Source organism: Vanellus vanellus, assembly GCF_965231255.1.
Source record: "Vanellus vanellus genome assembly, chromosome: 5".
NCBI lineage: Eukaryota > Metazoa > Chordata > Aves > Charadriiformes > Charadriidae > Vanellus > Vanellus vanellus.
Window position 1 is genome coordinate 56,944,516 of NC_138910.1, and position 13,546 is coordinate 56,958,061.

At 40.8% G+C, this 13,546-nt stretch overlaps 1 protein-coding gene across 1 annotated transcript; it reads right to left on the reverse strand.

Annotated features, from left to right (window-relative positions):
• Nucleotides 1-1,780: 1,780 nt before the first annotated feature.
• On the reverse strand, nt 1,781-13,342 carry ATP6V1G3 (ATPase H+ transporting V1 subunit G3; the record flags this gene model as incomplete). Its single annotated transcript, XM_082484395.1, has 3 exons — nt 1,781-1,954; nt 5,200-5,300; nt 13,261-13,342. The coding sequence occupies 3 exons, from the start codon at nt 13,340-13,342 to the stop codon at nt 1,781-1,783; spliced, it is 357 nt and encodes a 118-aa protein (XP_082340521.1).
• Between the last annotated feature and the right edge of the window lie 204 nt (nt 13,343-13,546).

The following is a 13,546-nucleotide window of genomic DNA, read 5'->3' on the forward strand; positions in this document are numbered from 1 at the left end:
CCCATTGCTTTAGTTCCGCAGCTGAACCTGCGATGTTTCTATATGTTTAGAAACGATAACTGGTGGAAAGGGTGCTGAGGCAGCCAGGATGGGAAAACGAAGCAGTCCTGAGCACTATCGTGAGTTCTTGTGAGAGACTGGTGTCCACTTCGGTGACTGTTTAAGTTCGCTCGAAATATATGCTCCCCAGCTGAGTGCTGCACTGGGACTGCAGCCGTCACCCAAACTGGAGGTAGGTGCGCCTCGGCAATGGGGCGATCTGGACTGCCCTGTGCCGTGCGGGGGGGGTGTGCCCATGTTGGCTCAAGCACATAAGCTGGGACTGGATTTCCTTCATCCTTGCAGTAAATCAAAGCCTATCGCAACTTGATTCCTAAATAAATGAGCCTTTTGGTTGATGTCAATAGGATTTCTAGGCTCTTTCCCGTTCCTCGGCATCCTTGCATCCCCAGAGAATATAATGAAGCACTGGAGACTGTAACAATCAGGGCTTGGAGATTATGTAGCATCCAGGCACAGCCTTGAGGAGTCATGTTTGCTGACATTAAGTTGACTACAGCTTTACGGTCATTTTACACATGACAGCATGTCAGCTGTGTAAACCTCGCTGGAACAGGAGATTGCCTATGACTAGCTGTTGTGAAATTGGAATGATTTGTCTGTGTCTACGTGAACTGAAAATCATGGCTATTGTTTGGAAGTCATTGCAATTCCTCAAGCTTCTTTTCTAATTCAGGGTAATTTTGTAGCGGAGACAAGGCATTAAGGGGGTTCACGATGCAGGCGTGTGCCAGACCCCCACTTCATCAGCGCCTCCCATCAGATTTAATGGGCTTCACCTTGAAGGCACCGGGTCATATTGTATTTTCCTAACTTCAGTAGAATTTATTCCAAGGGAAATCTGTGCCATTGCAGAGGGAAGTATTACTCAAGGTCACTTACAATAACAGAAGTCAGCTCTAACTGACGTGATTTCTGTGAACAACCTGTGGATTAAGGTACCATTTAGCGTAACTGGTGTAGAGTTTGAGCCCGTGGATTCCTGTGCTTTTGGTGTAACTGTATAGATAATGATGGATGTGCTAGTCTGCACCTTGAACCAAAGTAATTTTGTAAATAATGATTACTCTTGTTCTCATTTTTCAGATTTAGAAAAGCTATATAAAGTTTGTGGTGTAGTTAAACAACGGGACAATGCTTCGAGTACAGCTTTTGAACATAATTCTGTACAACTCAATTGTATTTTGCTTTATATTAACATAGAAAAAAGGAAAATATTTCGACCTATTCTTTTTCACCAAAAGCTACAGAGTTCCTATACGTTCCATAACCTGACCACTCTGTGAGTGACAAGGAAAACAGAAACGCTTTAAGTTTTTGTGATATTCTATGTCACGTGACTTGAACTACAACAAAAATTGGGATAAATAGACTTTATGCAACACCACATCCTAGTACAGAACATTTCATAAGAGAAAAGGAAGAAAGACTCCCACTGAAAAGCTGCTGGTGTCAAATAATCATTTATTCTGCTGTTGTTGACTTGCCCCTGTCTAAATGACAGGGGCTTAGCTACCAACAGGAAACAATATTCCAACAAATGCTTGTGAAACCCTGTATAATTCTTGTCACATCAAAAGCCTATGTGGAACTGTGTGCTTTTGGCTTTAGTGTTCTTCTTCTCTCACGCATACAGAAACAATAAACAAGGAAATACTTATGCTTATTAAGACAGAAGGCTACTTTTTACAAACCTCCTTCCCTAGCACATCAATGGATCTTAAACTGCGTGTCTGAAGTTTGGGTGCACTTCAGGGTTGATGTCACATATTGTGCTCAAAAGCTTTTTCATCATGCTCTCCATGTTCTTGTGGTAGCTGCTAGTGAGGTTTCGGACGGTTTCCTTTGTTTGCTCTTCTATTTTAGCAGAGAGGTTTCCTTGGGAGCCCATTACCTGAAAAGCAGAAGTCCTCTGAGCAAAATACAGACTTATATATGACTATGTTTATTGTACTTTTCTCCATAATCTAGCATAAACATAGCACAAACATGTCACAGTGCTTCCTAACAGTAAGGGTATGATCTCGGTTGAACTGTAAGCATAAAAACAGGATTAAAGGGAACTCTTTCATATGCTCATTAGCAATGGGAATTTCCCCATGTAATGCAAGTTTCCCAGCTCGCTGTGGGAACAACGTTGTACATGTTTTGTCTTTTATATCGCTCATTTTAATTTGTTTTCTATTTTAATGACTAGTCAACTAAGTTCTATCACCAGTGTGCTTCGTTTGGCCTCACTGAGAGTGAATGTGAGCGCGGCTAAGGAGCAAAACATGGCAAAGCCTTCCTGACAATGCATAATTACAGTTTCAGAGCACTTGAAATGTCTTCAGCAGTTAGTGATGTATAACCCTCAACAGGCCTCAGACAAGGTCTTTTAATGTTACAGTTTCTTATCTGGCGAAATACCAGACAGCTTCTGGCACAGTTAATATCAGGACATTTGCTTAGAATTTAATTGACTCTAGACTCACTGAACATTTTAGCAAGGTTATGTTATAAACAGATGCACGCGTTCCAAATCCGTGACTTTGCTCCCTCCTCCCCCACTGCCCCAACATCCTTTGAATTCTTCCCTTATGGAAAAGTCCTTCAGATACCGGCAAAGAAATTGGTTTCCAGCTAAAGAATCCCGTGGGGGAGAGCAGAAGACATTTCTGCTCTCTGACAGAGTAAGAAAGGAATAAGTAACAAATTCTTCTTGTTCTTGCCGTGGTTCTCTGGGCTGGACTAGCAGCTGAAGCTAACCTGTGATGTTAGTGGGATACCTAAAGGATGACCAGAAGCAAGGGAGGAGTCATTAGCTGCGTTTTCAATGTGATTTCAGCCCAACTTAGTCCTTAAAAGAAGGAAAAGCAGCCGAGTCAAGATCTTTGCATGAATTACTTTTGCAATTCTATTTATCAGTACCTGGCAACATAGTAAGAGGTTTTTCCATAATCCAGATGTAAAACACTTTCCCATTTGGAAGAAATACGGGACGTAGACAGAATTGTAAATATCAGGAAAAGATTACAGTTTTCCATAGTAACTATTTTTAGCTGGCGCTTTGCTTTAGCTTTTAGAAAAGTTGTGGGGGTCTCATGTGAGAAAGATTGTACGGCTTAGACCAGATTTATGAAGCTGATTTTTTCCACTGGGGAAAACAACTTCCTAGAGATCCCTGATGCTTGCATGTTATCCAGCTACTAAATACTTTTGAAAAGTATTATAATTTTAAGAAGAGACTCTGTAGACTGGGAACCTGCTCTCTCAGTTCATGCTGATACTGTAACTTGAGATAGTTGATTCTTACTCTTCTACGTACTTCTCCCCCCCCCCCCCCCCCCCCCCTTTTTCTGCTTCTGAATTTGAAAGCCTTTTACTTGTCAGAATGCAGATAATGCTCCGCTTAGTCTATGATTTCTGCTGACCTTGAAGGTCTGTCCTTTATTTTGCCCATACTGGTTTTACGCTAATGTCATTCCAAAGTCGCTTAAATGTTACATTGACTTGGAAGCCACAAAATTCAGAACTAGGCTGCACTTCTCCAGAGTTCAGTGATCTCAGACCCTTAGTACAAACACCGTCAGCACTAGCAAAACTGGTTTGAGGGCTGGGCTTAAATTTTGTATATTTTGAAAAAAGATCTTGCGTGTTGTGGCCCTAACTTCAAATTAATTGTTATTTTCTGTTGCTGTTGTTCATTCTGGACTGATGTGGAACATCATGGGAAAATTTACCCCAGTTTGGATACAGCAACAAAAAGTAAGAGGAGGAATAGCATTAAATGAGACTGCGACAAAGAATTAAAAATACTTGTGTCCGAACACCTGAGCCAGTAAAGTGAACTGGGCATCAGACTTCCCTCTGCGCTGGCTTAGCTGGAACTCCTGACTGCCTTCCAGGCACAGGTTAATAATGATGACATTTGTCTGGGTAGATAAATGTTCGACATAATGGGGTCAGGGAATGTGAAGGAGGACTGCAATGATCTTGTACAACATGCTGTCGTTTGAGGAGCAATATGTGCTCTGTCCTGCTTGTGTGAAATGTTCAGTCGACAAACAGTGGCCTTTCCCCGCAGCTTTAATTATGTCTGTGATGAAAAAATTGAGTTCGCACCAAAGCAACATCTTTTCTCTTCTGCTGTTGCAGACCTAAAACAAGAAGTCTGGCTTGAATGAAAAGGTGGACAAATTTTAGAGGTGGTTTTACTTTATTTTAGTGTCAGTAAACATCTGAAATTGTACGTATGAGACAATTCTACCTGGCCTGGCCGTGTGACAGTGCGTCTGGGGGCTGGGGGCTGGCAGTGTGTTTTAGAGACTTTGTGTGTATATCTGTTCCTAAGGCTTGTGATCTCTGCTGGAAAATGTTTTATGTGAAGCGTGACTGAAATGACAGGTTTGTCAAGCAGTTTTTATTTGACCTCTTTGGGTTTCTTTTTTTTTGTAGCTGCTTTTGTACATGTAGTTTCCTTGCCTTTGCACAAAACAAGCAGGGGAAAACACAAGAACAAAAACGTAAGAAGAAGGTCACCAAGTAAAAAGAGAACCGTTTGTGAGCCTTCATGAAAATACTAGAGAAAAATGCAAGATGGCACAAATGTATAAAATGTACTGTAATTCAGACATGAAAATATCAGCCAGACCACTTTTACTATGAAAACATAGTGGAAAAACTCCAAAGTTTTGGTGATTTCAGCTCATCAAAGGTGGAGTCTTGTATGCAGTCAAAAAAGTCAGCTAAAGTGGAACAGAAATAGAAAGAAAAATTTTAAAACTTTGCTTTTACTGCAATATCCCCCTTAACGAAACCTCCAGTTTCTAGACAGGAATGAGGTCCGTCTGGAGTGAAAGAAAGAGGACCAAAGGTATTTTCCCTTAAGGGAGGTATGTCTTCAAAGGACAAGCACGAACCAAACACGGAATCTGGAAAATTTTAGTGCTGAAAGTCCACACCACCTTCTACAAATGCATTCAAAGCCTGTGAAGAAGTCAAAATGAAGCACGTACATGTAATAGGCGATACCTCTCTTTTTAATCAGTATGATCACATTGGTTTGCAGAAGCCTCCACGTAGCACTGTTTGAAGCCATTTGTTTTACCATTGAGCAGATTGACACTACAAAAGAACATATGCAGGTTTCTTACTTACATTTGTTTGCTTGTTCCTAAATTCCTTCTCCCTCTGTAACCTGTAGTGGTCTATCTCAGCTATGGCTTCTTCTTTGGCCTGCTTCAGCCTCTTTCCCTTTCCTAATGGGGCAAGAAACAGGGGTTTGCTTCACACATGTCACTGTATCCCAAAAGATGAATCTCTCTAAATCAGAGGTGTTTTACATGGCATAGTAAACCGGACAAAGCTTCAAGCAAAGTCAGCTGCAGCTTTATTTGCACAAGAATGGTCAGAAGAGCTGAAGTGATTTAGGTAGGGTATTTTTTGATTGAAAGCCGGTTACACAAGTACCCATCTTCTGAGACCAACTCCTTGTTCAAAAGTACACATCAAACAAAAAGCTTGTTGGTTTGCTAACAACACAAGTCTTTTTGCAACTACACATTTTCTCATAACACAAATGCTTTTCTTTTTTTTTTTTTTTTTTTTAATCACAGCTTGGTGTTTAAATAAATATCTATCTTTCCTTCATCAGCAATAGTAGCAGCCAGATAACAGATTTTAGTTGTCACTGATGGGAAAAGACGCTATTCTGTAAGATTTGCTTTATTGATTGGTTGCCAGCATCCCTTCATCCCACACCAACTGGATTCTGCTTACAGCTGGCAGATTTCCAAAGTACTGCAAGATATGTCTTAACCACTACCAAACTGAGTTGCAGCCTTCAGGCTTTGTCCTCTTCTCCCCCACCCTTTTCTCCTAACATTTGTTGAATGCAGAGGTGAGTGATTAAGAGAAAAAGGACGTCAATGATATTGTCTACGAATGCACAGAAAAAGTGAAAGTGATTAAAAATTTTTCACATGAAGCAAGTGTTGAACATGTCGTAACCATCCCATGGTGACACATCTCTGTCTGCCTGTTTAGAATAAATTCATTAAAGTTACATGGATCTCTAAAAGACTGTGCTATGCTACTTTGTGAGGAAAAAGTCACTTTCTAACTGACAGGTCTGTAAACCTCTTGTATTGAAAGTTGATATGTTATAGTTGAGACACCTGGGCTGATGCTGATTTTCGGGGTCTCCTTCTGCTGTACAGCTAGAATTTTAGGAGTGGAAGGGGATAAGCTTACTCCCTTTTCTTAATGGGAGAAATGTCTTTAATGGCTGAAAAAGCTATTGGTTAGTTGCTTAAATAAGGATATCACAAGAATGAGAGAGTGGAGGTTAGGAAACTGAAAAAGACATCTTGATCTGATGCGTGAAACAACCATTTATTTATTTACTTACTTACTGCAACTATGTACTTAACATCACTAAGCAATATGAATACTCTTGTAAGGTTTTTGGGTTTGGGTTTTGTGTTTGTTTTGTTTTGTTTTTTTTTTTAAATCTTTCAATTCAAGCATGGAAGTTGAAAACAGTACCTTTTCTGAAATCCTAAGGAACATTCTCCAACTAGGCTAGAAAGATGAGCATAAGTAATTCTGATTTATTTTCTCCAGGCTGCTCCATTGGATTGGTTACACCTGTGCTGGGCTTCTGAAGCCTTATCAGGTGTGGCATATAGCAATCTGCTTCCACCGAGCATGGCACAATGAGGAAGCTGAATCTTGGGACGAAGACCGTTGGTTTTGATACATCTGAGATTCAACAAAAGCCTGGGTAAAATGCCTGATCCAGCAGTAAATTATTTGCCCAGTTGATGGCTTCTCCTGAAGTTTTTATCTGCAGATGGGTGAGTAGAAGCAGAGAGATGCCTGAAATGTGAATTTCCTTTTAAAGTCTTGATTCCCGGACTGTTGGATTTTGTGGGCGTGCTTATAGTGGGATCTGGGGTGTGTATACGGGTTTTTTACAGGAAGGAGCAACCTGGTGAGGAACTAGATAGTGTTACGGACTCTCAGTTCCACTAGGGTGGTGTTCTCTTGTGTAGTTAATTATATTTTTTGGAGTCCTGCTGCTGCTGAGGCACTGCGCTTATGTATAAAGGGGCAGAGAGGCAGCTTAAAACCTAGCGTGTGCTTTCTCAGAGTTTGTATTTGTTTGGTAAGGGCTGATTTCCCCCAGCTTCTGCCACTCAGTGCATGAAGTCTGGGGACCGGTATGTGCGAACTGACAGATTTGTGTAAGAGTCTGACGTCAGACTGGACAACAAAATTTGGAACCAGTTTTTTTTGAAGTTTCCCTTATTCTCCCCTCAATTTGGAGCTGATCAGCCTTTTAAAGAGTTTTCCTCCAGGAGCAGAGCCGTGGGGTGATTCTCTGGAGCTGGAAGTCGGGGGAGTGACTACAACGAAGCTCTGCCAATTTCACCAGCTGAGGAACTGGATCTCTATAGCAAATTAAATTATTTTGAAATCAGGTGGATTTTAATTTCAAATTCCATCTGGGGGGCCATCTGTAGTAAATATGTTGCATATTTGGCCACCGGATAGATAAATAAATCCATTTCAAATGCAGAAAATGCAAAGAGATTAAGTGTAAAACAAGAGTTCATTTGCCTCTGACAATGTAACTAGTGAACCAAGAAGTATATATATATACATACGTGTCAGCTCTTGACAGTGCACTGGAGTAAGCACAATACATAGGGTGTCACTGTAGGGTGGCAGCCATTTCATTTTTCCATGATGCCTTTAGGATTGGCACAGCAGGAACCTGCTGCTTCCTATTTAATTAAGTGGAAAAGCTGTGAGTAAATTACTGCTAGTTCAACAACGTTGTGGACAGAATCGGCAAATGCCAACATATGCGATGGTGCATATGCTGCACCTGATTGAGTTAAGCAGAAACTAGAGCTTAACCTGCTGTTTCACTAGAGACAAACCAAAATTAATTAATCGGTCTGTTATTAACCACTTGTCTGCTACCTTAGTTGTGCAATACGGGATTGCCTTTTCAAAATCTTACTGATCTTCTGGATGGGATTCTCTGCAGAGTGCAGCCAAGCTGGAATCAAACCTTACACGCTGAAGGGTGACAAAGCATTGAAATTCACCCAAGATCATGCAAAAAGAGGACGAGATATACAGGAAGATGAGCAAACCAACCTGTCCCTACGTGCTTTCCTCTAGGATCATAAAGGTGTGGTACAGGCAGCTCCAAGTTTGAAGAGACTTTTGCCCCAAAGGGTGTACGCCGTGGGGGCCAGGTTTGCTGCTCCCCCTGTGTCCCTCCTTCCCATCCTTGAAGATGGGGAGCCGCAAAGCAGATGTCCTGTGCCTGGTTTCCTTGGCCGCTGTTGCCTATGATTACAGTAGCTGACAGCCTATAAATTTCTAGGCATCATGTTAAATTGGCCTAATCTTAACCAACTTTCTTAACCGACAAGTCAGCCCAGTATTAGATTCTCTTACCTAACCTGGGAAGGTGTTATCAGCATGGAGAAAGGTTGTATTCTTCCTTCCAGGTATTTCTGTGATGTTAAAGAAATACCTAGGTCTGGTTAGATCCAAAAGAACTGCTGAGGTTTTTTTAGGTTGTTCGGGGTATTTAGATGTTGCAAGGAAAAGACAGCAGAAAGCAAAAATATTGCATTCTAATTTGCTCAAACTCTAAGTTACCTTACTTTCCAAAAACTGCCATGGTAAAATTGGCTTTTTGTTTTCAAACATATCGTCTGAGCTTCTAGCTGAATTTCTGCATAGAAATCATGTAATATGAAGAAGTTGCCAAATATTAATCATATTTTCTTTAAACAGGACCATTTCAGTTGTCTTCAAGAGTGTTAAACTTTCTGCAAATGGGATTTAGGGATGCTCATTTTGATAAGACTATTTTGCACTTTTAATAAAATACAATAGAAGCAGCTGATTGGTATGTATAGCTTTTTCAGTAGATAAAATACATCCTGGATATTATCCAAGAAAGCGCCATGGATATAATTCTGTTTACATCGTCTAATTTTGATTAACATTTGTTTTTAATCTGATTTCCTGAAATCTTTCATCTGAGTTTTCATTTTATTAGGCACTCCAAATTCAAGCCAAGATATAAAAATCTTTAGGAAAACAAGTTTTGCTACACCCAGTGTTCATGGCACGTTTGTTTCCCTTGTTTTACCCGAAAGGATTTTCAGGAATCGATGTCTTGGCTCCGACAACGTTTAGTTATTTCTGAGATCTGAATTATGCTTAAAGCCAAAATGATAGATAAAGCAGTGCTGTGTGTAAAAGGCCAAAGGGTTGCAGACTGTTTTGGTTTGTGTTTAATCAGTTTATTAGTTTCAGCCTTGCATGTGTGCATTTACCAACAAACTATTAATAATTTGTCAGGTATAAATTACATCAGCCAAAGATACAGTAAAGGTATCGCAAGCCAGAATAAAGGGGATTGAGCAGGAAGTATGAAAAAGCGTGAACAGAGGAGCTTTAGCACTACATTTTTGCTTTGCTTCATGTCTATAAATACAGTTTTATTTATTTGCTAATTTTTCAGTTCTCCAAAGTGGATTTTGCATTGCAAACAGCTGCACATATGTCAGCAAAAACTCAGCCCGTTATCTGTTTATATACAATATTACGTGTGTTCATGCTACATTTTGATCTGGTTATGTGAGTATCAACTGTAAACACTGAAGGGTTTGCGTAAGGGTAGATTTGCTTCTCACATTGCCTTGAAAATGGCTTTTCCTGGTTGTGCCCCATGTGTTCCTCTCGCGTTACAACGTAAATAGAATAGTCGGGCTCGTTAGTACAGTGGTGCCGTGCCATGGCTGTTTGGGGTGACAAAGGAGAGGTCACAGGTATGGTTTGGCAGGGAGGGGACTGCACTGGCACTCGCAGGACGGGTTCATTGCTCTCACTGGCAGCCCAGACCCGCAGGGTGCCGGGCCCCGAACAGAAGCTGCTGATCTGAACTGGTACCAGGTGGATCTGGGCTGGTGTTTCCTGGGGTGAAGCAGCACGTCCTCGCCTTGTTTCTCCAAATTATGTGTGCGCGGGTTAAATGATTGCACTGGGCATAATGGTTGCCTTTCGTGTATTTCCTGTTATTTAATTTTTACGCTCAAACTATGCAATCCCTTATGCTGATCTAACTACAGAATCACTCTGGGGAAGAGACTTTTTGAGTTATTCTGACTTGGCATAACCGGATTTGGCATGAGAAGAATCCCTTTTGTCCCTGTCCCAGAGTATTTAAGTTATGCTGATACAGTTACATATCTAAGGTGGTATAGTGACATTGCTATGAAAACTATTGAAATTAAGGACAAAATGGAAATTAAAAATTTTTTATTTTGTAGATTCACTGCAAACCTATTGTCATGTTGCACGTAATAATGATCTTCTAGGTATAATTATTCTGTTGGATTAGCTGTAATGCTTGGTTTAGCACAAAACCCAGGGTGGAGTAGTCCTTAGAAAAACCTGAATCGGAAACATTCCAATTGGAAACAGCCTGACCTTGCTTGTGTGATCCATGGGGTCTAAAGTTCACAAGAGCTTTGCTGTTCACACCCTAGTAGAAACTGTTGGCAGTAGTTAACATGAACAAAACGATCCACCAAAGTCTTTAGGCTGTAGATGAATATGCCACTTCAGCAGTTATTTGAACTTTTTGTGCTTGATCTGCTATACCTAGGAATAAAATCTCTTAGAAACGCTTGAGGTTTTTCATGGGACTGTACAGAGCTGCTGAGGCTGGAAGGGACCTCTGGGGTCCACTCCAATGCCCTGCTCAGAGCAGGCTCAGCAAGGGCAGCTTGATCGGGGCCGTATCCAGTGGGTTTTGAATGTCTTGGGATGGAGACTCCACAGTATTTCTGGGCAAGCCTGTTCCTGGGTTTGACCTCCCTCATACTGATAGAGTTGTCGTCTTATGTTTAAATTTATGCCATTGTCTTTTGCCCTTTCAATGGATACCACTAAAGTCTGGCTGTCTTTTTACCCCTCTCCCATCCCATCTTTTTATTTTTCTCCTTTTTTTTTTTTTTTTCAGATTTTTATGCATGAGAAATTTTTATTTTCCTTCATAATTTTTAGAAAGGCAAAAAAAAAGTTTAGCTTTAAAAGTAATAGAGAATAAAGTCATACTGAGGAAATGTTTTTACTCTAAATATTTTTACCGATAGCAAAATTCTTAAGAGCTGTTTTTCTGTAGTTGCTGAATTAGTCCTACCTCAAGACTAATCCACTGGTAGGTGTAGGCAGTGGTTTAAATCAAGTTTCTGACTCAGAGGTGTGTGGAAGATACTTTATCTGTAAGACGCCCTGTGCTTATGAGAAGCACTCTGTGTGGGGCTCAGGGGATGACAGGGGAATGTGTTTTTTGCAGAGTTAAGTAAATGCACCTGTAACCATGTCTGGATTCCACAAGACACTTATCTTCAGTCATTACTTTTATGTTATAATGACGCTTTTCAGTTTTTGAATTTCTAGATTTATGAAACCTCTTTTTAACTGTCTGTTTTAGAAAAAGCAAATCTGATTTTTTTGGCTTTAAAAACAAAAGCAAACTAACCAAAAAAAAAAAAAATCAAAACCAAAAGTAGAGGATAATGAACATCAAGCTATCAGCTAGAGGCCTGACTCTGCAGCCTGTGTTCAGACCAAACCCCAACTCCCTCCACTGGAGGCTGTGCCTTTCCAGGTCATCTGCTTTCTCGCTGCTGGGATCAGTGCATTTCCTCTGCCCCGCGTGAGAAGGAAAGAACCATCCCACTGAGAGCACCTTGGCTAATTGTAAGGGTCGAATCGCTTAATTACTCCTTGCTTTCAGGCTTCCAAACACCTTTTTATGGGTCTTGTCTTTTATGAAGATGGGAAATATTTTTTTTTCTGCCCCCCCCCCCCCCCCCTTTTTCCTTTCACAAGGCACAGGCAGTGGCTGGCTGCTCAGGGTAGGGGTATTGCCTTCCTACTTATTTTCTGTGTGCTATTGTAGAAATTAACGTCACACTAATGATTATTGAACGCACAGCAATGCTGATTTCTGTGTAGAAGTGTTATAGGAACTACACAAATAATTTTTGTGTAGTTTCTATGGCAAAGAAAATATATTCCTTCATCATACTCTTGCAGCACATGACATCATCTTCATGCATTTTAGCCGAGTCCTGCGGGACAATGTTTTTTCCTGTTGCTGGTTCCTAAATCAAGGTAACTCCATGAAACAGTATTAATGTTTCACTGTCAATACAGGTCAGTGACTGATGTGGTTGGTACCTACGTTCAGGAAAATAAGGTCACTATATTTTGCACTAAATCACTGGGAGATGACTGCAGAAAATGAAGGAAATAGATAATGGAAAGACTGACAGGAGAATTATTTCTTTGAAATTATTCTAGAAGACACTTTCATTTTTATATTTGTTACTATTACTTTTTTGTTTATATTTGTCTAAAATAAAAATTTATGTATTTATTATTATTGGATATCTACACATGCTTTTCCCTGGGCATTTAGGCATTTAGCAAACAAGATGTTTATTTCAAATTGAAGATTTAATCACTTGCTGATTGCTTGCGCCATGTAACGAGGCTTACAGGGATGACCTATCAGTACTGACAGTTCTTGTGATTGCACCCTGACTTTTCATTACTATCATTTTGCTGAAGTCTTCCTTTGTTTTCATATAATTTTTTTGAAGCCCAGCTGAGAATAGAAGGCAAGTTACTAGATTTCTTAAGTAAAGAGGAACACTGAAAAATTTATACCAGACCTATAAGGAGAAATAGAGTTTGGAGTCTGGTCCTCCAGAGCTGGCAGCCAGAGGTGTGTAGCTGTGTAGGCTTCTAATTTAAATACCGAAGGAAGGCTGTAATGACATTATTGGCATTGAGATAAAGCAAGTATAAATCTAGCTGATGGGATGAATATAACAAAGAAAACCTTGTTTAATGTAATAAGGCATGTGCGCGTGCGCACACACACACACGGGCGTGCACACAGAATTTTCGGCAAACTCTGAATGTTCAGGTTTGGTTAAATGCCTGGCTGCAGTCAAGGCACAGCACTAATGCAAGTGTGAAGAAAGAACAGGAGCAGCACAGCTGTGAGGTACACAGGTGAAATAATGGTGTTTTTCTGCGAGCCACTGTCGTTCCGAAGAGCTTGCAGTAGAAAACTGCAATAAAAGCAGGCCAGCTACTCACGTTTTTTGGCTTCCTCCAGTTTGTCCTTGGCACGTTTTTCTGCCTGCAGAAGCTGCTGGATTCCCTGGGACTGGCTGGTCATGCTGATTGCTGCCGCCGCTGCACTTCTGCAGGGACTGGAGCTCGGAGGGAGTTTTATACAGCCGCCAGTCTCTTCCTTGTGCTTTTTGTTCTGTCTGTTATTACAACAGCCTTCCAGATTGCGCCAAACCAGCCGGCTCTGCCTGGATTGCTGCTGGGCAAAAAGGCCTGCCAGTGTAACCAGAAAAACACTGCAGCGAGGTTG